We start from the raw sequence: 24,742 nt of genomic DNA, 5'->3' as shown, positions 1-24,742 counted from the left end.
CAATGGAGAAGGGTTGGAGTCGGTCTAACCAACACGCAACCCGAGGGCTGTCTAAGTCGGTTCTGATTTAAGCTCTGGGATTATTAGTTTCCTTATTTCTGCTTTCCTAATTCTAGTAAATGAATTTAAGGTAGTATTGTTATTTTTTTATTGTTTCTTTCCTAATCTTATCAAGATTGTAATAAGGCAATTTGCCATATTCAGGGTCGGTTTCCTTATCAGTTTAGGCGTGTGATTTAGGGAAGCTTAGGGAGTTTAAGGCCAGTCTATTTAGTATAAATAGGGGTCTTTTGTATTCAGTTTTTACATACATCCGAGTTTAAGAATCAATATAAGTTTTCTTGCTGCTTATTGCTTGCGAGTTTTAAGTGTATTATTTCTTTCTTGCGAGGGAGAGATTAGAGTGTGAGTCAATCCTTGCGAGGTGAGAGTCACAAAACCAGTCGTGTGTTGCAATCAAGTTCTTTGCGAGGGAGGAGAGAGTGATCAAGTCATATCCTTTTATATTTTCGTTCCAAATCATATAAAAACCAAAATAAACAGTTTAAACTGTATACTTGATAATATAAAACGAACAGTTCACAAGACCGTTCTATCCTATAATTCCGAGTAGTTTTTACATCACACCGTCTCCCAACGTCCCATCCATCCTATGCACGGTCGTCATTCCTCTTTTTTCGACAAGATTCATCACTTGAGCATCGCCGCCAAGACTACATCCTCTTGTCTCTAAACTCAATCCTCAATAATCAAGTAGTAAAAATATACACCAATTAATGAAAATAAAAAAGTAAGACAAAAGTTTATGCTAAAGCTTGGTGTTTTCCGACGAACGTGCTGTGGTGAGCAACTGAGCATGGGTTTGTAATTTGTGTTACACAGTGCTTAAGGAAGTGTGTCATGCCATTTTAGTGTGTGTTTGACAACCTAGAGTGGTCGAAAGCAATCGAAACAAGAACTGAGTCAATATGAGAATTAATCTGAGTATAATATTAGGTTAAATATGAGAATTAAACTGATTAAAATAATATCAATAATTTTCATTGACAATATTCTCCAAACCCTAATTTCATTACTCTAAATCTCCCTAATTTGACAAAAAGTTAATAAATTAGAATTATTAATTGATTAATCTGAGAATTAGTGTCCATCAATACTATATACGGAGTGTATAATCCGGAAACCAAGGGACTTTAATGTAATTAAATAAATCTATACAAATTAATTATACTATATAGTTTTAATCGATAGCGCTGTGTGATAGACGTGACTAAGAAACTTCAAAATAAATATTATATAGTTTTGGTTGAAGTATAAATTTAGAGAATTTCAGAATATGGTGATTTTCCTTAAAATAAACATGCCCCACTTATGGTATTAATTAGTATAAAGATGTTAATTATTTAACATCACAACTATAATATAAGTATGTTATATTTTGAAAACTATCAAAAGATAAATAAACCAAGCTAGATTTCCAAAAAAATATAATATTTCATAATTATTTTGATTTGATTTAATACAAATATGTAATATATTTATATAAATATATAAGCCTTTTAAAATTGCATGCCTAAATAGTAAAATTAATTCTGTTAGTAGTGAAAAGAATTATAGTAATTGGATACAGTAATATGATATTAGTGACCCATTTGAATAGTCAAAGTAACAATATTAGCAGCGAGCGGGAATAATGGAAGTAATAGAAGTAACAGCGGGAGTAGTGAAATTATCAATATTAATGTGGCGGTAGTGAAAGTAACAATAATTACGTAACAATAATTACGGCGGGAGTACTGAAAGTAACAGTAGTAATAACGAATGTAATAAAAGTAACCATACTAACAAAAAAAGAAAGTATAAATGAAAAATAATTAGCTAACCAATCGATTTAAGTAAAATATTAAGAGCGGGAGCACTGAATTTGTCTCATAATTTATTTCATCTTAATTTTAAGATCTGTCATAGAAAAATATATTAATGATAAATTTACGTAATTTATTTTCGCAGTACACAATTTACTCAATACAGTACTTTTTGCATAATATTTTCCATGCCCTTTTGATAAAAAAGAGTGTTAAATTCTCTCTAATTCCATCGCTACAAACTCAAAAATCTATCGAAAAATTCTATTATAGATCCCAATTTAATCGAGAAGCATATATTTGATTTGTAAATAAAATTAAGTGCTAAAATTATTTTATTATTTTGTTAAGAATCTTGGTTATGGTTGAAGACGAAGCGAGGGTTTGAAATTCATTTTGATGAGGGAGTCGTCGGTCACGGCGTGAGGTTTGCGAGGGCTTCGTGGATGGCACGAATGGTCATGGGGAGGGGGATGAAGCCAGTGGTTGGATCGACACCAGTGCATTGACGTCGGAGGATTGACGGATAACGACTTGGGGGTGGCTAGGTGTGCGGTGGGTGGGGTGGTAGGCTGGGTAGGATGGTGGTGGATGGGGGGACGTAGTGTACTGTATACATCTTCCCTTTTTTATGCAAAATGTACCATGCAGTACAATTTTGTGAATTTGATTTCATTTTCTTTGGATGCAGTACAATATTATACACTTGATTTAATTTTTTTCTCAATAGAATACAAAAATATGTTTTGATTTAATTTTGTTTTCCTAGATGTAGTATCAATACATTTTAATGTACGACTTTTGTTCAGTGGGAGGGAGAGAGATGGGAGGTAAAATTAGCGGAGGAAATAAGAGGGGTAAAATTGTCAAAATGTACTGTCTTGAGTAAAATGTGTACTGCGAAAATACTAGTAAAAATACTAATAAAGGAAGATTTGATTAATTGTGTATAGCTAGCTATACAATATGCAATTTAAAGTAGTGCATCAATACTAGTAATTCATTAATTTGACAGATTTAATTAATTTTGTGAGGAAAGTAATTAGAAAGGCTTGTTTATTGTGTTTTTTGGGGAAGGATAGGAATGTAAGGTCTCGTTTGATTCATCTAGGAATTTAATCGATACCGGAATATCCAATTCATGTGAATTATTTTCCAGTATACGAATTCACATGAATTCGGAAAAATCGTTTGGTTGCGCATGCGGGAATTGAATTCCACAGGAGTTGTGAACTACCTAGGAGGGCTAGGTCATTCAATTCCACCATTATGTAGGTATTTAAAACTCTTTGGAAACTTGAATGCCTACATTTTGCCAAAAAAATTGGTAACCAAACATCCACCACTTTTTATAATTCATGGGATTTTTATTTTCCCATGAATTGAAAGGACAACCAAATGAGACCTTAGGTCTAGTCTACAAAAGAGTAAACTAAGTCAATGAAAGAGCAACTATGTTTACAAATTTGCTTAAAAATTGACACTGCCATGTGTTTTAAGCTTAAGACGAATAATAAGACGGTAGGCCCTGTATGTGCATGAGGAAGACGACGAGAACAGGCGTGGAGGTTTGATGCATATCCTTCCAAGTGGATTCCGTGTAGGATTGATTGTACATCCCAGTTTTCGAACTTATTAAAACTAATAATGAATTAAAAATTAAGAATACTCTATAAGAATACAAGTCAACCTATTCTCGCTAACTGCTACTACTTGTGATTTGAGATCACAGATTCTTGATGTGATACTCATCTCTGCATTCTTCTCCATCATCATCATCATCATCATCATCATCATCTACAGCCTTTACAACTGACAAGTTAAGTGTAATTTGATTTTATTTTATTTTCTGAGTTTTTATTTTGAGCTGAATTATTTAATTAATTAGCAAATGAAGTGATAGTGTCAATTTTATTGCTTTCAATGCCTGTTTACTAATTCATTTCTTTATTTATTTTTGTTTCATCCGACTTGACTTGCTCCACAGTATTGAGTTTGATCACATTACATTATACATGTATCATACGGAACTAGTATCTCAATAGCTAGCTATACAGTTTGCCTAGAATACCACAAATTGGAGGTATCCGTTTTAAACCTTAGAGCATTCGCAAAGGTGTATTTTAACCTCCCCATATCCTTTCTCTTTCATCAAATGAGGAGCCTCATTGTTGCGGGTGGTTTCCCATAATTTGGGGTGCTTCTAGTTTTAGGGAAGGTTCCCAACTAAAAGCACACAAACTTTTGGAGCATATGGGGAGGTTTCCAAATTATTTATGTGTATATTAGTATTGTTGGGGAACCCCATTGTTGCAGAGATGTAATTATAAAATGGGGAGGGTAACTGATAAATTTAGTGGAAAATGAGGTGGACGAATGAGAAAAAGAGAGATAAAATATGGGGAACTCCATTGTTGCGGATGCTCTTAGAATACTGCCTTTATTTATTTATTTCACTTATACAACAGGCTCGATCTCATATAACGTGGATTGTTGCACAAGGATACGAAAATATGACTTCCGCACCAAATGTGGTTGGTTTTGTGGGACTAGATGATGATATTAGCTTCGACTTGGCTGCTTCACTACTTCGCTCTGGCTACACTGTCAAAGCTTTTCATTCTCAGGTACCTCAACTTCAATTATGTTTCTCTTTCTTCAAATATACTGTATTACTTTAGGGCACACATTTTTGACTTCATAGCTTTGCCACAAACAAATTAGCTTTATTAGCTTTGCACACATTTTCATTCCCTTTTGGCTTTTGCTATCTTATTTTTACCTTGAGAATGGGTTTTGATCATTTTATGGGGTCATTTTGCCACAAACAAATTAGATTTCACATGTTCAGGCCATCCAATGAGATTGTTGAAGAGAAATGCATTTACCTTGTGTCTTTCTATTTATAAGAATTTTGTAATACTCCCTGGTTTATCTTAGTTTGAAAAAGGTGTGCCTAGCCGCAACTAGTGAGGCGCACTCGAGGTGCATTACTTCTGTGCAATGCCATATTGTTTTCCCAAATTCTTTTACTTTTTTACCCTCCTCTTCTCCCCGCATCCTTCATAGCACTTATAAATACATCTTAGCTCTCTTTAAAAACTGAAAGACGACTATTGTTACACAAAATTCTAAAATATACATTTTTGTTGTTTGCCTCATATTCCTAAGGCCTGCGCCTACGTCTCGTTGCCTTGGGGCCTCATCGCATCAGTCGCCGCGAATTTTCAAACTAAGAGGTTGTTTCCGAATGACACAAAATGAAAATTGCGTCAAGAGCTGCATTGAATGATTGCCGCTTCACAATAAAAGAAGCCCATTTTGATTTATTCCATCATAATCCAAAACCAAACAACAATGAGCCTTTGGCTACATTAGTGCAATTGGACCAATAAACAACCTTCCCAATATAGTAAGGTAAACAAATGAATGAGACACCCTAAAATGGAATAGGTAAACAAATTCCGGGGACAGAGAGAGTAGTTTCATTTGAGCCCTTTATATTTTTTGTTGAACGAAATTCTCATAGTGCCTGATTTGCTGTCCTGTCCAGTATTTTGCAGGCCTTTCCCTTTGATATAGGGTGCATATTAATAAAAAAAGTTCAGTTGGCAGCATTTTTCATTGCATTAATGAATTCTCTTCTTTTTTACTGTGTATGCAACAACAATTTTTTTAGAATGTATTATTCTTGGCCGATTTAGGATCCTTTTTTCATCAAGTTGGCCATCTACACATGATGTGAGAAATTTAGTAAGGCTGTAGCTCAAAATGCTTGGAAATGTTGTCACATTTTGATTCTTATTCTTATAATTAAGGGCCGTTAATCAGTAATCACATTACATCTTACAAGCTGCAGTTAGCCGTATATGTACTAAGAACCTCTAAGCTGTTAGCATTACACTTGTGTAGCATTGCCATTACTGTAATTAATCTATAGTAGGAACTAGGAAGTAATGTTCACTTATTATTCATAATTTTCTTGATATAGATGTTTGAAATGTATTCCTCACAACCACTATGGTACTTGTGCTGCATGAATCACCTTGGGTGGCTGGTGTCATATATTTGCTACATTTTTTTTTGTCTTTTTCGCACAAAAGGTACTGTACGGACTTAACTTTTAACACACATTTTGCTCCTTATACTCTTTAGTTAGGCTGATCTATGTCATAACCTGGTATGTTTACTTGTAAATTTTGGACATTCTGTTGCCCTATTGGCCAATCAAATCACTTTTGTTATATGACTCGCATTTGTTAAGTTTTCAGAGCTTTCCTTACTTATAGTCATGGCTATGAGGATACAGTTGCTCTTTCAAAATAGTGGCATTTGCTTACATTTTTATTTCACCTCAGTGCTAGTGGTCTAATATTCAGTGCACTCATTGGATGTTGCATTCTCTTTCACTGTGACTTCAGAATGATAGTCACGCAGCAGTTGGATTTTCTAAAAGGTTTGGAGGAATAACATGTGCCTCTGCAATGGAGGCTGCCACAGGTAGTATTTGATTGCTAAATTATTTTTACTTTCCTGGGACTACTTGACCTTTTGTTTCCAAGTTTTTCTGTCGTGAATGTGTTCTTATTTTCGGCTCTACCGTTCTTGTTATTTTACCGTTTTACATTTTGATTGTTAATTTACTTTTTGATTGCTTCAACCATGGAAAAAGATTACAATGTGGAGTACAAAGAAAATCAACCACTTGTGAAAATTAAGACTAACAAATTGGGGTAGTTTTAATTTCTTACCTACCGTCAAAATGCTCGTTTCGAAATGCTTTTCTGCATGTGCCCAAAGAGAGCTGCATGAATAAATGTTCAGATACACAAAGTTACATAGTCTCTTATTTGGATATTTCTCATATGGATATATTTAACCGTTTGTTTTCGTAAAGCAACATTTCCACAGTGCCTCAACGGCTCCCCAAATAATAGGGTATGACCCGGATGTACGCAGCCTTACTCTTGTACTAAAACTTAAATTTTGATACCAAGAGATTGTTTCCGAATGACTCATAATGATTAATTGTGTTTAAAATTGCATCACTCTTCATTATAGAAAGAACAACAACCAGTTTAGTAGGCCATTTTGCATTATTGCATCGTAATACAAAGAAAAAGAATTTGAGTCTTTTACTCCATTTAAAACAGAAAAAAATGTTGTTTTCTTACAAATTATAAATTCGCCACTGCAAAGTATTGGGAGAAAGATATATTTCCCTCTTTTCTGCATGTTTATTGTCAAAAGCTCTATGTTTCCCACTGAAGTGATCCATAATAGCTGCTTGGCAAGTACAATGTGTGCCCCTGTTTTCAAAGAAACTCTTCCAAGGGTGTCAGGCATGTAAAACACATTGCCATGCCAAGACAAAGCTGATAAACCTTCGTGAATATAGACTCAGTGAGCTTACGCTTAAGGACTTGTAGCACGTCATTTGAAAATGTGTACATGATTGAGTAAATCATGTACATGAAAGAGCATAACCCTTTTTTTTTGGGCAGTAGCTATAGAGGATATCCCGACTGGAGATAGTTGTTTCTATTGTTTTGACAACAAAGAATCCACCGACCATTTTTTGCTTTCTTGCTCTTAGGTCTTTCCCTTGCATTTTTCATTGTCTATTTTGGTGTGAATTTAGATCCTTCTCGTAAGGGTAAAGATGTCTTGTTGACTTGGGTAAGAAGGACGAATAAGGGTAGAACTGTTGCGGAAGTATGTAAGATGATATCACTGCTGATTTGGTGGTGCACTTGGATGAAATGGAATCATCATAAATCTGATATTCTGATGATATTGTCTCTATGCGTCGAGAGTTCATATTTCACTTTTTGAAGTTGCTGTATAGTTGGAGCCATGTTCTCCACTTCAACCAGCACACTTGACCTTATTCTTTGTTTTAGATGAGATTACTCATGATAGCTTGAGAGCAGAGGTGTCTAGATCTATTTCTACTTCCTCATGTTTTCTTTTTGTATATAAGGGTCAACCCATTGTATCCTTTAAAAATATTCTCTATTACCTATAAGAAAGTAGGTCATTCTCTGTCGACATCTGTGTCGACATCTGTTTCGTGGATGGCTAGACATTTTATATCTTTGATCTCTTATATAGTTGGTATAGGAATAAGTGTAATTTTGTAAAGACGTATGGAAAGGTGATGTGTAATTGTGTACTTCATTTCAACAACTTCATTGTCTTTCTGCACATATAAATCATCCAATTCCGTTCTCTCATATTACCTATGCTTTCTGTATCTTTCAATTACAAAGTTTAAAAAAAGTAAAATCAAATTCTCCTTTACATTTCACTTGATTTTGTTTTTAGAGTTAACAAAAGTTGTTTTATCTCAATTTGTATGAAATTTCCGTCATATGAAGCAGGAGGTTTCCAAACCTTATATGTGAATATAATAGAGATTTTGAGACTGATTTTCTGAAATCTCGAAATTCACGAGAAGTTATGGTCTAGGTAGCATGAACACTCCTTTTTACCAGCGTACCGTGTCCGACAATGACACTCATGGGACACACTTCAAAACGTGTTGGACACGTATAAAGACACTGATTTTTTAAATTTATTTGGGCACGTATCCGACACATGTCCATGGTATTTGGACTCGACTCGGACGTGTGTCCATGGTATTTGGACACACCTTCAAATGAAATCAAGTTCAATCCAAGGTGAATGGTGTGTGTTGTTCTATGGTGGAGGCGCGGACTATGTTACTCAGACACGGGAATGAAGTATCGTATCCGATACGTATCGGAGTATCCGACACGTATCGGAGTATCCGACACGTAATTTTAAATTTTAATAGATACGGGAATACGGTCAAAGGAGTTTCCTGACTATTTTATAGACACGGATACGATACATCTTATATATTTTTTTATCATATTTGAGAAATAAATAAAAAATTTGCTTTCAATTGGTATCTTTTCTGTTTTGTGTAAGTGATAGTCCTACACTACTCCGTATGTAATAATTGTATTAAAGGTGACTTAGAGAATAAAACATAATAAAATATTATAGTTTATCTTTCTAGCCGTCAGCCTGTCATCCACCCACCTTTTTACCCCCACTCATTTCTTAAAAAATAGAAACCCTAACTTACTACCCTACCCGCCGCACTACCACTTTCTTTTTCTCTCTCTCTTCCTTTTTTTTCTACCTCCTGCTACAGAACCTCCTTACACCCATCACTCCATCAGGCTTCAACTCCTTGAGATCTTCTCCTTCTCCAAGCACTGATAACATACTCCAATGTAACCAGATCTGTGTGAAGGTCAAGATCTTTCCTTTTCCTCTTCCATTGTAGGCGGATCGCTTCCTTCGTCTTCCATGTAAGTTTTCCTTGCCGTGTCAGTATCGTGTCTGTAATCGGCGTATCTGATACGTATTACGTATCGTATCGATACGGAATACGTCATCCAAGTGCCGTGTTCGAGTATCGTAGGGCGTGGAGCTTGGTGGGTGTAATGACTAATGAGTTAAATTGGGGGTGAATGATGTTCTTTAGATTGGGGGTGAATGAGATGTTGAAAGATTAATTAGAAGATGAGTTTGAGTGGGAAATGAGAATAAGCTATAGTAAATGTTAAGTTTTACCTTCACTTATATAAATCTAATATTAAATACTTTCACAAAAATAAAATCGCACTTTTATAACTATAAAATTTATATTTTATTAAATTTTAATAACGTGTACCATGTCCTAAATTTTATGATATGCCGTGTCACGTGTCCATATCCGTTTTGCTGTTATCTTGGTCTTGGTGGGTTAATGATGAGGTCGATCGCGGAAACGAATTTTTTTTTAATGGTTATGGACGCTTCCATGCAATGTTGTTAGGGTTAGGGTTGGGATTGACGCTTCCATGTAATGTTGTTAGGGTCGGGATTCTACTTTGGATCGATGGTGTGGATAGGGTCGAATTGGTAGAACCGGATCGTAGGAACGATCCTACGAGCTCCCTAAGTATAGTTTTTTATTTTGTAAAAACATATCATTCAAGATAATAACACTTCTTTATTAATATTTATTTATAAAATATTGATAATTAATGATTTTAGAATCCTTGTATTAACATGTTTCCACAACTTACACAAAATTTGGGTTTTACAACGTCATTATATAAACATATATATTTTTGTTTTTATTTTTACTATAGAATCGGATCCTAGGATCGTATTATGATCCTACATAGAATCGTAAGTTCCGGGACCCGTCAAGCGTTTTTGGATCGTAAAGTCGTATAATTGAATCGGGATGATTCTGTGCTTTCAGGGCTTGGTTGCCTGTTTGAGGGGTGGTATGGTGTGAACTTGGTGTAAGGCATTGAGGGTGGGTTCTGAAGGTGAGGTTTGGAGATTTGAAGGAGTGTCAGATAAACATATTTCTAGTTGACGATGGTTGTAAGGTAATGTAAAAGTAAAAATTGGATGGTGGTTGAAAAATGTTACACAAATGAATATATATGGTTGTTGATAATGAAGATGAAGGTTGATGGGTGAGGAAGAAGAACTTGATGGAAAGTTAGAATTAACGTAAAACTTAACAGAAATTACAACTTAGGTTACAAAATACAAAATACAATGTGTAATAGGTAATAAAGTGATGATTTTGAAAAAGAAGAGGTCTGAAAAAACACGGGTATCATATAGAATTTCTCCCTTTTTTTTTGTTTTTTTCCTCTCGCTATAAAAGATGCTCACTATAAAGGCTAGATGGAGTTCTTACTTTGATACTTTATTCTATGGACATCAGGAACAAGGTTTTGGGGATGTAGAGGTAATACCAAGCATGGTTAATCGGGAATTTGTGCGTAGAATACAAAAGAGTGAAGTTAGAAAGGCGTTAAGGAACATGGGGTCAAAGAAAGCAGAGGGACCGGATGGTATACCCATAGAAGTTTGGAGGTGCTTCGGGGAGAAAGGGATTGAATGGGTAACCATGCTCTTCAACAAGATTTGGAGGAGCAACAAGATGCCATCGGCTTGGAGGAGAAGCACTCTTGTCCCTTTGTACAAAAACAAAGGTGATGTTCAAGAGTGTTCGAATTATCGGGGAATTAAACTTATGAGTCATACGATGAAGTTATGGGAGCGGGTAATCGAGCAAAGGCTTAGGAGATGTGTAGACATCTCGGATAACCAATTTGGATTTATGCCCGGGAGATCGACTATGGATGCGATTTTTCTCATGAGACAGTTATGGAATACCATCGGGACAAGAAGGACTTACATATGGTTTTTATTGACTTGGAAAAGGCATATGATAGGGTACCAAGAGAAGTACTTTGGTGGGCTTTGGCGAGAAAGGGTGTGTCGCGAAAATATATTGACCTCATAAAGGACATGTATGAGGGGGCTAGTGCAAGTGTACGCACTAATGTTGGGAGAACGGAAGAATTTCCTATTACCATCGGGGTGAATCAAGGTTCCGCACTTAGTCCTTTTCTCTTTGCTATAGTTATGGATGAGTTGATAAGGGATATTCAGGACGACATCCCTTGGTGTATGATGTTTGCTGATGATATTGTGTTGATTGATGAGACAAAATAGGGGGTGAAGAGAAAGTTGGAATTGTGAAGGCAGACTTTAGAGACTCGTGGGTTCAAGCTGAGCAGGAGTAAGACTGAGTATTTGAGGTGTCAGTTCACTAAGGTGGCGGCGGGGTTGAGATCGACAGAGGCGGGGAGTATTATTTTCAATGGGAATGTTGTTGACTGTTCGGATTTCTTCAGATATCTAGGATCTATTATTAAAAAAGATGGGGAGTTAGACGGAGATGTGGCTCACAGAATTAAAGCGGGATGGTTGAAATGGAAGAGTGCTTCAGGGTTTCTATGCGATAAAGATATGCCCCAAAGATTAAAGGGAAAATTTTATCGTACGACAATTAGGCCTGCCTTACTTTACGGCTCCGAGTGTTGGGCCGTGAAGCATTGTCACATTCATAAGATGAGTGTGGCGGAGATGCGCATGTTGAGGTGGATGTGCGGACATACAAGGAAAGATCGGTTAAGGAATGAGGTGATTAGGGAAAAGGTAAAAGTGGCGCCAATAGAGGACAAGATGATGGAAAACTGACTAAGATGGTTTGGCCATGTGAGAAGGAGACCTATGGACGCACCAGGGAGACTTGGAGAACAGAAAATGTCCCTAGAGGTAGAGGAAGACCGAGACAGACATGGTTGAGAGTGATAGAGCACGATATAAGAGTGCTGGGGCTTGAGGAGAGTATGGTGACGGAGAGGGCACAATGGAGGGAAAGGATACATGTGGATTTTTAGTATTTGATGTTTTTTGACATATTTAGTGTTTTTATTTAATTTAAAGAAATTAAATTATTTATTCTTCACTCCTTTATTACATTTTTTACCAACCACTTTCTTATAGATTTTACCTGGTTCATTCCGGATCCTTAATTCTATTTCGGTTTTTAAAAATCGTTTTAATCTTTTCTCTCGATCTAAATTTTAAGTTTTTATAAAAGAACGCCGGAATTCGATTTTAAAACCCCTAAGTTTACCTTGACTTTCCATTACATTTTCGTTCTTCCTTTTTGTTTTTCATCTTCCCTTTTTTTATTCGCATTTTGAGGCGTGCGTTCACCCATGGACGGTTCGAAAGGATGATTCATGTCAGCCGACCCCAAATCATTTTGGGATTAAGGCTCTGATGTTGTTGTTGTTGTTGTTGTATAAAAGATGTCCACTATTAAAATTGTAGAATTTCCCCGAAGCATGGTTAATCGGGAATTTGTGCGTAGAATACAAAAGAGTTAAGTTAGAAATGTGTTAAGAAAGATGGGGTCAGAAAGCAGAGGGACCGGATGGTATACCCATAGAAGTTTGGAGGTGCTTCGGGGAGAAAGGAATCGAATGGGTAACCATGCTCTTCAACAAGATTTGGAGGAGCAACAAGATGCCATGAGCTTGTAGGAGAAGCACTCTTGTCCCTTTGTACAAGAACAAAGGTGATGTTCAAGAGTGTTCCAATTATCGGGGCATTAAACTTATGAGTCATACGATGAAGTTATGGGAGCGGATAATCGAGCAAAGGCTTAGGAAATGTGTAGACATCTCGGATAACCAATTTGGATTTATGCCTGGGAGATCGACTATGGATGCAATTTTTATTATGAGACAGTTGATGGAACACCATCGGGACAAGAAGAAAGACTTGCATATGGTTTTTATTGACTTGGAAAAGGCATATAATAGGGTACCGAGAGAAGTACTTTGGTGGGCTTTGGCAAGAAAGGGTGTGTCTCGAAAATATATTGACCTCATAAAGGATATGTATGAGGGGGCTAGTGCAAGTGTTCGCACTAATGTTCGCACTAATGTTGGGAGAACGGAAGAATTTCCCATTACCATCGGGGTGAATCAAGGTTCCGCACTTAGTCCTTTTCTCTTTGCTATAGTTATGGATGAGTTGACAAGGGATATTGAGGACAACATCCCTTGGTGTATGATGTTTGCTTATGATATTGTGTTGATTGATGATACAAAAGAGGGGGTGGAGAGAAAGTTGGAATTGTGGAGGCATACTTTAGAGACTCGTGGGTTTAGGCTCTGCAGGAGTAAGACCGAGTATTTGAGGTGTCAGTTCACTAATGTAGCGGGGTCGAGATCGACAGAGGCGGAGAGTTATTTTCGATGGGAATGTTGTTGAGGGGTCGGATTTCTTCAGATATCTAGGATCTATTATTCAAAAAGATGGGGAGTTAAGACGGTGATGTTGCTCATAGAATTAAAGCGGGATGGTTGAAATGGAAGAGTGCTTCAGGGTTTTTATGCGATAAAGATATGCCCTAAGGATTAAAGGGAAAATTTTATCGCACGGCAATTAGGCCTGCCTTACTTTACGGTTCCGAGTGTTAGGCCGTGAAACATTGTTACGTTCAAAAGATGAGTGTGGCGGAGATGCGTATGTTGAGGTGGATGTGCGGCCATACAAGGAAAGATCGATTAAGGAATGAGGTGATTAGGGAAAAGGTAAAAATGGCACCAATAGAGGACAAGATGATGGAAAATCGACTAAGATGGTTTGGCCATGTGAGAAGGAGACTTGGAGAACTGAAAAGGTCCCTAGGGGTAGAGGGAGACGGAGACAGACATGGTTGAGAGTGATAGAGCACGATATGAGATTTGTGGGGCTCGAGGAGAGTATGGTGACGGAGAGGGCACAATGGAGGGAAATGATACATGTGGATTTTTAGTATTTGATGTTATTCGACAAATTTAGTGTTTTTATTTAATTTTTTTAAAAAAAAATTATTTGTTCTTCTCTCCTTTATTACACTTTTTATCAACCACTTTCTTATATATTTTACTTGGTTTACTTTTAAGGTATTCCGGATCCTTAAATTCTACTTCGGTTTTCAAAATCGTTTTAATCTTTATTCTCGATTTAAATTTTAAGTTTTTATAAATGAAATTCGGACTTCGATTTTAAAACCTATAAGTTTACCTTGACTTTGTATTAGCATTTTGAGGTGTGCGTTCACCATGGACGGTTCTAAAGGATGATTCATGTCAGCCGACCCCAAATCATTTTGGGATTAAGGCTGTGATGTTGTTGTTGTTGTTGTTGTTGTTGTATAGTCACTCTATTTTCTGTATGTGGTATGCTGAAAGACGCTGCTTTCAAATTGTTTTTTGATTTATGGCTTGCAGGTGTGACTGCTGTAGTTCTATTAATATCGCGACTGGAACAAATAAATGAATTTATCTTGGGGCCAAATGGGGTTGTGAAAGGTAAGGTGGTTTAATTTGGAGAGAGTGAATTTTTTTTCAGTAAACTAGACTACTAACTGACGTCCATCATTGCAGTTTTGGACAAAAATGCAGCAGTTATTCTCCATACTGTAGTATTACCTGCTGAAGTTCAAAAGTTGGAAAAATGTCTAACAGGCAAGTTGACACTCTTGCTGTATAATCTTCCTTTGATAATGACATACACAGTATCTTAATACATCTTGTGAATTTCGGTTTTATATTTCTCTTGTTAATATTTGTCATTAGTCCTCTGTAATGTGTTTTTATAGAAGTCTTGTGTAAACAAATGCAATTCACCAGGAGCTCTTGACCCAATATTAGTGAAAAAATAGGTACCAAGGAAACCCGTTTACAATGTACTTGTGTTGGGCTGCCTTACACAAGTATTTGTGTACTCTTTGATCTTTTCGTTTCCTTCTAGAGCACTTTAACAACAATCACCACTGACTGAATCTGTAATAATACGGGTGGGAAAGCATTATTATTGCTGAAGTATGTAACCTGTTGTGCGGAAGCGTGAAATATCTCGTGTTGGGCCTCAGCTCCATCTGTGTCCACAATCCATAATAGTACGATATTGTCCTCTTTGGGCGAAGCCCTCACGGATTTACTCTTGGGCTCCTTCCCAAAAGGCCTCGTACTATTATATTTTCTGGACACTTGTAAAGATAATCTTACATCTTTATTCTACCGATGTGGGACATGAGTTTGCACCCTAACAATCCTCCCCTCAAACCAAGGACCATCATCTTGACTCGGACCTTGACCTCTATGGAGAACTTCCCACACCATACAGCCCCAACTTCTAGACACTCGCATCACCAAGTCTTGATAAAGATCCCCTTAAACGACACACCATGTGTCTCATGGGTTGTGCTACACTTGCGTACCAAACTCCTCTACATCCAATATATCCAGTCCAGTGCCTCAGTGCGTCGCCCCGCCCCGGAACCGCCATTGGACTTACCATGGATCGCTTTTGCTGCCTCCATTAAGCCTCATCCCACCTCGCCGGGTCGTTGACGATCTTCTCTTGGACGGCCTGCCGTCTCATCACCGTGAGACCAATGTCGCCTTACGCGAACTAGCTCTCCTTTGAGCTATAGGAGTTCCACGCCTTATAGTGTACGTCCACCTTCAAGTCTTGGTCCTGATGAATATCCGTGTCTAGCCCAAGTAGAGCTAGCCCAAGTAGAACCTAGCTCTGATACCACTTGTTGTGCGCAAGCGTGAAATATCTCGTGTTGGGCCTCTGCTGCATCTGTGTCCACAATCCATAATAGTACGATATTGTCCGCTTTGGGCCAAGCCCTCATGGATTTATTCTTGGGATCCTTCCCAAAAGGCCTCGTACTATTATATTTTCTGGACACTTGTAAAGATAATCTTACATCTTTATTCTACCGATGTGGGACATGAGTTTGCACCCTAACATAACCCATAGATGATATAGCCTTACTAATGAGTTATGCATCAATGGATGATAGATGAGTTAGCCTTTCAAATGGCAGAAAATGTGGTTGTGGTGTAGATATTAATAGAGGACGGAAGCTTATTTACCTGAATCATCATAGCATTTGGTGATTGTACTAATTTGGTGGGTATCCTTAGGTCTCATTCCGTGGTATTTTAGGATACAAAAGGATATTAGCCAACTATAAAGAAAACGTAGCCAGAACTACAGGATTTAATTTATTGCGAGTTTTCTAGTACGCCTCTGAGTTAAAAGGAATAACATGAGGGGCAAGGAAATCTCTTTGATGCAATGAGTGTCTAGTTGCTCTACCCCATTGGAAACAAATTCAGACCAGCTACCCAAACCAATTAGAGGAAGGTAATTCGGAGAACGACATGGAAATTTGAAATCTAAATCATTTTTTGATTGGAGGGATTAACAAGAGGCTTTCTCAGCTAAAAATCTGGAATTCTCTTAGCTTCACGTTTTTCCCGTCTTTCTTTCAGTTCTTTTCCTCTTCTTGTTCTTTTACATAAATTTTCTTCCGATATAAAGGGAATAGTCTTTTTCATATATTTGTAAGGAAAGCAATTCAAATATCTCACTAAGTGTGCTATTGAGTAGTTGTTTCGCACTTCCACTCTACCCAAAAAAGACGTGTTTAGGCATAATCAAAAGTTGTATATATTAAGTTTTGTGAAGCATTTCTGGACAAATCACATTCTTGACAGTTTAGGCCTCTTGTAAAAGTTATCAATTGTCCTTACACATTTTCTACTATTGTTCAAAGGTGACAGGGCCATTATTTTTTTGCACTGTATTCTCATGCTATTTCTGATAGTGTAAGTAATAAATTTTTTTCAGAGGAGTATGGAATTAGTGTAGTGGTTGACGCTTATGTCTCTAAGGGAATGTCCGAAGATTTAAAGGAAAAACTTATGGTATGTCATCCCTGTCCTTTTAGCAAAGGATTATGTTCTTTTCTGCTCTGGAATTAGATTTTCATCTTGATAAGTATCTAATTATTGTTTTTTTTCTAATTATCATAGATAGTATCATCAGGGAAGTCTAATGCAATTACACAGGCACATCCGCTTCTCTCTGGTAATCATAGTTCCAGACGCAATTGATTGACCTTTTTTCTCAACTAATGTTGTACCAGAAACACAGATAGACAGTCTGTATATTGACTTCAGGAATATATTGTCTTTGTTGGCAGCTATGTGTGAAAAGCTGTATGTGTTTGATGGTGAGATTGGTGCTGGAAGGTACGCTTCAATGTATAGTTGCAACTGAGTGTATAACTTGTAACCACTAACCAGTAATATACACAGATTAGTTATTTTGTAAGATTTTGCAGGAGCTAAAATTTAATTTCAAATTATCACACCCCAATTGATCTAGATTCTGCTTTCATTTCAGTTAGATAATTTGAATTGTAACAGCATGGTACAAAATTACGGCTTGGCCACTGTCCAGGAATCTTCGTTTCGGGATATGGTTACAAGTTGCGGACAATGCAGCTGTAGTTTCAGAGATCTTTACCGAATGCATTTAATCTTCACGCCAGCTTAAGATCTGAGATTTGTGTTGATTTTTTATGTTTGTAGTCAATCTTCAGTCTCTTAGGACCCCTTTTTTTTTTATCACAAATTCAATTGTCCCTTACTTTTCCAGAAATATAATGGTTAAAATAGATTATCCCATGAGAGTATTGGTTAAGCAACATCGACACTTTGAAATATCCGTTGGTGAAGCCAGTCAGCGTTTTATCCGAGGCTGACGTGATAAGAAATAACGTGTCAACACTAAATTTTGTTACGTAGCGTAACATGAGATTTTTAATACCATTGTTGTAACGTATTTGATTTTCTTAACCATCTGTCGTCCTATTGTCTTCTAAGCCATTAAATTTTATAGACCTTTGCTTAATTGCATCTATATTAGGCTTACTACGATCTCATGTGAGACATGGAGGCCTTATACAGTTTGTGCCTTTTGCAGTAAAGTAAAAATGGTTGTTGACGTCCTTGAGGCCATCCATCTTGTTGCTGCAGTTGAGGCTATTTCTCTTGGAGTACAATCCAGAATTCATCCATGGATTCTTTATGACATCATCTCTAACGCTGCTGGTAATTCCTGGTGGGTATCTCTTTGTATAGTCAAATAATGGTTTGAAGTAGGTTTTGATGTTGTTATGGTGATTAATGACATGAGACACGGAGTAGGACCTTCTGCAACCAACATATTACCTCACCGACGCAAAGGCTCAAGGGCTTCTGCAAAATTGTGGCCATGGGGGTGGGATCTCTGGGATGGCTAATCGGTTAAAATTGTCATCAGAGACTTCAAGAGTTTTGTGGCGTGTTACAAATATAAAATTTATAAAAGAAGAGAGATCTTGTTAGTTGTATTTTGTCTGGGCAATATTATAAGCAGTCTGTCACTAGGGTTAAGGTCGGTTCCTTCCATGGTTCAAAATCATGGTATCGGTCTCTGTAATGGTGTTGCGGAAGCGTCCTCGACTCGGCCATCGCGCTCCAAGCCGCAGTTATCGCGGTGATTGTTTTTGTTTTACAAGCATTTGTAGTTAGTTTATCATTTATTGGCTATTTCGTATAAAGTTAATATTCAATCTACGAGTATTTAGAATAATTAAATTTGACCACCGTATACAACTTCTAAGAGCTTTTCATTACAAAGTTTGGCTAGTATAAGTTACAACTCGTACATCTCGAGTTCAACGCGGGCCGTATCGAGCCGAGTTGGCCGATACATTTTATAAATCGCACGTATTGGCCGATGTTTTCCTATATTTAATTTACCCAATACATTTTGGGATATCTTGTATAGGCCACCTCCGATACTGATGCATCTCGGGAGATATGATATGTCTTGGCCGAGATTTAAAACAATGTTTCTTCAGCTTTGAGTCCGGTAAAGAACTAAATCGATGATAATAAATTTAGGCTGCATCACGACTGTCGGGCTATGAATATTATTTTAAGGTTGGAGTCACGATCCCAGGTATTGTTTTCAGCTTAAACATAGTATTATGTTCTGAAGAAGATGACTCAGGAGAGACTGCACCTTTCCTCTGTTGCTCATGTGTTCTTGGGCTTGGTTGACATTGACTAGGAGTTAAGATCATCAGTTTTGTTGTCGATTCCTTGGAATAATTTGTATGATAAGTAATAGAGGATGTTTATTAAAGGATACAAATAAGGTGACAACGTGGTGTACCTCTCATGGAGGCAAATTACCCTCACGTGAGTAATTCTGCACCCGACTCTGTTATAATCATATTTATATTGGAAGAAAGAAGGCAAGTTTCTGTATAGTCCTGGGCCTCCTGGCATTCAGTGGATGGATTATTTTTTTTTTTTTTTGAAATTGTCATCTCATTAATAATCAACTAAGCGTAGGTTACAATGAAGATAACAAATAGACAAAGGAAAATCAAGATTGCTAACGTAAAAAATACATTCAAAATAACTATCTAAATACTGGTAATGGCGCTGCCGCTCCAAAATCATAAATTTCTTGAATCTATGAATAATCGATGTCTTTGCATCCTTCTTGATGGAGGGAAACAGTGTAGCCGTCTTGATGTATTCATCCACGAAACAAATTTGATAATCTCCCCGTCGATTAAAACTTATTATATTGATAACAAACCCACGAAAAAATGGAAAAACCCCGAAAGAAGGGACGGAACAACAGATCTCACCAAAAGGGAGACTATTATTGAAAATAAGATAGATCTGCATAATATTAGTTGTTTAAGAAAGCTTTTGTGGGGCTTACCATCGATGGATGATCGATGGAAGCCCCCGAATAATAATGGAGGCTAGGTTTTTAGAGAGGGTTTTTTTAGAGAGAGAGGAGGTGGTGAGTAGTGGATGGATTATTTTTGTCAAGAGCTTTTCTATCTTTTTGGTGGGCTAAGGTAGCAGGTGCTTTGAATGATATTCCTACTACGCTCATTAGTTGTTTCTGGACCTTTTTGTAAACTTCTAGTTATGTGATTCTTTGTGCTCTATTGCTCCTTGATCTGTTTAATAGTGTAATTAAATTGTCATATTGACTCATTCTGAGCTAAACTGAAACTGCCATAGACTGAGTTGGTAACTGTAGCATGAATTAGCATGGTCCAGAATTAAAGACCAATCTACGACAACTTGATTAAATGTATCTTGATACTCCAATCCAAAGGTTTTCAGCAACTCGGTGTAAAGTGCAACATCTTGATTAAATAAGAAAACAGAGCAGTCTGGCATTCCTATTGTCAAGGACATGGCCTCAGAAAGAGCATTATAGTGGTCGATGATTGGGGTAGCTGATCCAAAATGTTGTTAGCTATTAATAATATTTGATTAGTTGTTGTTTGCTATCATTCTTATTATTGGTCTTTATCCATGCTGAATTTTTTTTCTTCTCATATGGTTGCTCATCCAATCCATTGAAACATGCAGGGTTTTCAAGCATCATGTTCCAAAGTGGTTAAAGGCCGACCACATGAAGCAAGAAAAGTTGAATACTGTTGTTGAAAGTTTGGTACAACACTGTTCTATTTTTAATTTTCAAGTGTGGCTTTTATTATAACCCTTCTTTACCATTTCCCCCATAATATGAGGTAGTGCCAGGTAGTGTGAAATGTGAATGTATTTGCCATGCTTTTTCTTTTCAGATAATTTTCTTTTGTTTGGATACAAGAGCACAGCTTTTGCAATAGCCTTATTTGGACCTTTTAATCCTCAGTTGTGGGTGTGATCAAGTCAGATGTATAACATTAGCCAACAGCTCAATGTTATTGGCTCGACAGCCACTTAGAAGATTTTATTGATGGAAAATTTTGGGATGCTGTAATCATGGAAACGTGCATATCTTTATTTGTGGATTTCAATGTTTTTATCTTATCCATGTGAAAATAGTGGTTGCCTAGAGAACTGGCTGAACTAATGAGGTCGACCATTAAAAGGAAACTTATTGTAATGGTATACAAGTATACAACTACTCCGTATATATTGTTTTCACAGACCAGTCACACACTCACACTAGACTCGGACTATTCTCCTAAGTCACATATGCAGCAGTACGAAAAGTAACCAGGCTATGATATTCAATCAAAAACTTGATCTGGGAAGTTGTAGCCTTATCTCGGCCATTACGCTATAAATGTACACAGTACAAGTTGCGGTAACTTTCAAACCTTTTGTATGTTGGTGGTGATGCTGTGTCCATAAGTAGCGGCCTAGATTTTGTACCATATCAGTAACCCTTAAGCATAAATCAATCTTATACTTCACAGGGCATTGTTCATTCCCTCTCTCTTATTCTAGAAACGGTTTGGCGAGGCTATTAAAAGGTAAAAACTAGTCATGAATAAAATGTGGTTATGCCAAGTTAATCCTCACTTGAATTGCAATTATCTGTATTCCTCACCATACAATTTATTTATTGGTAAAAACAGTGCCACCAACTTTGGAAGTTGTCTTGTTATGTAACCTATAGTGTATTTACGGAATTACAGTGTGTTGATATGTTTTACTTTTCCATTGTAATTTTTATACCACAACACTTGTCTGTTGTATTTTGAAGGGAATTATTTCTAGTCTGGCTAAATCTCTTCCATTTCCTCTGCCACTTCTTGCAGCTGCACAACAGCAACTTCTAGGTATTGATTCGAGGATCATTCTCCTTTTGTTTTGTCTGTACCGAGTATGCTCTATCTAGTGCCCTAAATAATAAACTTGATTGTTATTGGTCGTGCATTGGCAGGTTGCTCAAATAATTCCGGTGGGAATTATAAGTCACCACTATTTAAGGTCATTCCTTTCTTCTAGGGCTAAATTTGAGACCATTAGTACCCCAAAATACCTTTATTCGATAATATGCTGGCTATGGTGTATGGATTTTACAATCAACATTCCTAATCAGGTATGGGAGAGAGCTGTTGGAATAAATTTTAATGCTGCAGCCAATGAAGAAACTTATGACCCTGAGGAACTAGCAAGTAAACTGATCTCCAGTTCGAAAAGAGTAAATCGGATTGGTTTTATTGGTCTTGGTGCAATGGGCTTCGGCATGGCAACTCATCTGTTGAGGTCAAATTTTACTGTTGTTGGTTATGATGTAATTACACTTTCTCTCTCTTAGTAGCTTTATTAGTTCTACTTTATTAGTTTATTGCTTTCATTTGGTGAAAATAGTTCGCATATTGTGTGTACACGTGACTACGTGAGTGTGCCACATTAAAAGAGTTGATCACTTTATTTACCAAAGTGTTGCTCCACCCATAGCCAAGCGGTTTTGGATTGGAACCTCCTTTAGGCTTATGAAGTGGGGTCTCTCATCGTCTTGTGAGTGTGGCCCAGACTTATTTTATCTGGAATTTGGCACATTTCAGTGCTACTGTCGGAAAGAGATCATGTCATTTCATCATGTGTAAACATAAGCAGAAAATTGGATTTAGTCAGCACGAGGTTTCTCAGGTTGTGGTCAGACAGACTTTCTCAAGCCATGTTGGCTAAGCCGTAATTTTCAGTGTAGCTCCTGATTGCTTAGTCAAGTAGCTTGTAGGAAAGATTAGGTTTCTTCCATGTTTAATATCAGGTTTTCAATGTTTCAATTTTTTATGTAAATTGCCCCCCCCTAATAAGATGGACTACCCCGATGAGCCTATCATGGACCACTTGAGAATAAAAGGGAAAACTTCATCACTGACATGGCAGGTGAAATCTTTTGCAAACATGTGAGACCGTGGGTCCGTCAGATTACTCAGTCTTAAATCTCTTGATTTATAACAATTCTCTTAACCCTTTGTTTGGATAGACATTGAGGAAGGGTATGGAGTATGGTGCTATGCCATTTTCCTTCTAAATAATTTCTATGTTTGAAGGAGTTCTATTTTGTTTCTAGGAAGTAAAATAGAGCCGTTTATTTTCCGTCCTCACCTCCATATTCGTCGAGTCAACTTGCTAACAAAAGAAGGGAATTTCCCCCTTCCTTTTTCCCTCCAAACCCCCCTTCCCCCAATCAAAACCAAGGCTTAATCACTTGTGGCATTAAAGTATCTCCTTGTCTCAGTTGGTATAAATAGGAGTCATGAGTTTTGTATATAACTGTTAGTGATGAGCCTGTTTGTTATGTGGATTTTATAAGAAATCTTTTTTAGTTCTTTAAATTTTTTGTCCACTTTTAGACATCATTAATTTTTCTAAATTTCGTGACTGAAGGTGTATAAGCCTACATTATCCCGGTTTATGGAAGCAGGTGGACTAGTCGGTGATTCCCCTGCAGAAGCAGCGAAAGGTATTTGACTTCTTGTTTCATCTCCATCCAAGAAAATAAAACATGAAAGAAGTTTGATTGTTAAATGTTTAGACAGAAAACATTACAACGTAGTATCAAATATGCAAGAAATGCATGCTCTTAATCTCTTATTTGCTCATTTTCAACTAATTTCATATATATATATATATATATATATATATATATATATATATATATATAGTAATAAGATCATGTAAGTCCACCTTGTAAGAGTGAGTCCATAAGTTCTCTTGAGAACCATTAGATGAGGGAAATGGAGGGGTAAGATGAAAACCAAAAAAAGAGGATTAATTAGCTAATTTACACTATCTCTCTCTACCTTTCCTAAGTTATCCTAATTAATCACTAATTCACCATATATCATTTTTCCACTCATCCACTTATCTCTCATCTCATACATATCACACATTACTCTCAACTTCTCTCTCAAAAAACCCCCAAAATAAAAACCCAAATAAATAAAAACCAAATAAATCACTCACCCTCACCTATTCCATCAACCACCCCTAACACCACCACCCACGCCCCCGACCCACCACGGCTACCACCAGCCCACCACAAACCATCTCCTTCACGCCCTCCCACCACCCGCGACCCCGACACACCCTGACCGACCCGAACCATCACCCACCAGCACCCACACCACCCGAACCGTCACCCACCATCCCACCTACCCACCACCACCCGCGTGACCACCATCCCGACTCACCACAACAACACCCACACCTCACCACCACACCACCAGATCTGACGCCTCACCCCTGCCTCACTCCTCCCTCCCTTACGCCCCACAGCCACGCACAACCACGTACACCGAACGACGACCACCACCCTCCTCTGCCGCCTCTCTCTTGCTCTTTTCAGATCTGAAATACCTCCTCACAACACCTGCTCACGCCCACCTGATCCCGACAACAACCTCACCACCACCACCACAGATCTAATCAACTCGGCCTCCAAAACAACTCCACCACCACACGACCACATTAAATCCCGTCACCAAACAAACAAACAAAAAATCAGATCTTCTCATTTTGTTTGCTCAAAAAACGAGATCTTTGAGGAAAACGAGATCTTCTCAATTTTTTTTTTTAATTTATTTCTTTCGTTCTGTGTGTGATGGTGGAGATCTTGGAGATCTTCTCATTTTGTGTGTCACCAATTTGTTTCTTTCGTTGTGTTTTTCAATTTTTTATTTTATTTTTATTTTTACTTTTTTTTTTTCCTGATTGTTGGCTTCTCATTATTTTTTAAATTTTAGATCTAGGTTTTTGAAATAGATCGAAAAAAAAGAT

At 37.3% G+C, this 24,742-nt stretch overlaps 1 protein-coding gene across 1 annotated transcript in view; it reads left to right on the top strand.

The window, feature by feature from the left end:
• Positions 1–3,498: 3,498 nt before the first annotated feature.
• LOC141639999 (uncharacterized) overlaps positions 3,499–24,742 on the top strand; it is a 51,546-nt gene continuing 30,302 nt past the window's right edge. Inside the window, exons 1-14 of the mRNA XM_074448967.1 lie at positions 3,499–3,685; positions 4,334–4,492; positions 6,287–6,365; positions 14,555–14,635; positions 14,711–14,791; positions 16,977–17,053; positions 17,162–17,216; positions 17,332–17,380; positions 18,117–18,254; positions 20,588–20,669; positions 21,714–21,789; positions 21,894–21,940; positions 22,053–22,247; positions 23,351–23,426. Coding sequence (XP_074305068.1) covers positions 4,379–4,492; positions 6,287–6,365; positions 14,555–14,635; positions 14,711–14,791; positions 16,977–17,053; positions 17,162–17,216; positions 17,332–17,380; positions 18,117–18,254; positions 20,588–20,669; positions 21,714–21,789; positions 21,894–21,940; positions 22,053–22,247; positions 23,351–23,426 — 1,150 coding nt within the window. The 5' untranslated portion in view covers positions 3,499–3,685; positions 4,334–4,378. The remainder of the gene's footprint in view (positions 3,686–4,333; positions 4,493–6,286; positions 6,366–14,554; positions 14,636–14,710; positions 14,792–16,976; positions 17,054–17,161; positions 17,217–17,331; positions 17,381–18,116; positions 18,255–20,587; positions 20,670–21,713; positions 21,790–21,893; positions 21,941–22,052; positions 22,248–23,350; positions 23,427–24,742) is intronic.

Source organism: Silene latifolia, unplaced genomic scaffold (genome assembly GCF_048544455.1).
Source record: "Silene latifolia isolate original U9 population unplaced genomic scaffold, ASM4854445v1 scaffold_70, whole genome shotgun sequence".
Classification (NCBI taxonomy): Eukaryota; Viridiplantae; Streptophyta; class Magnoliopsida; order Caryophyllales; family Caryophyllaceae; genus Silene; species Silene latifolia.
The sequence above is the reverse complement of the archived record's forward strand: the minus strand, read 5'-3'. Positions and strand labels throughout refer to the sequence as shown.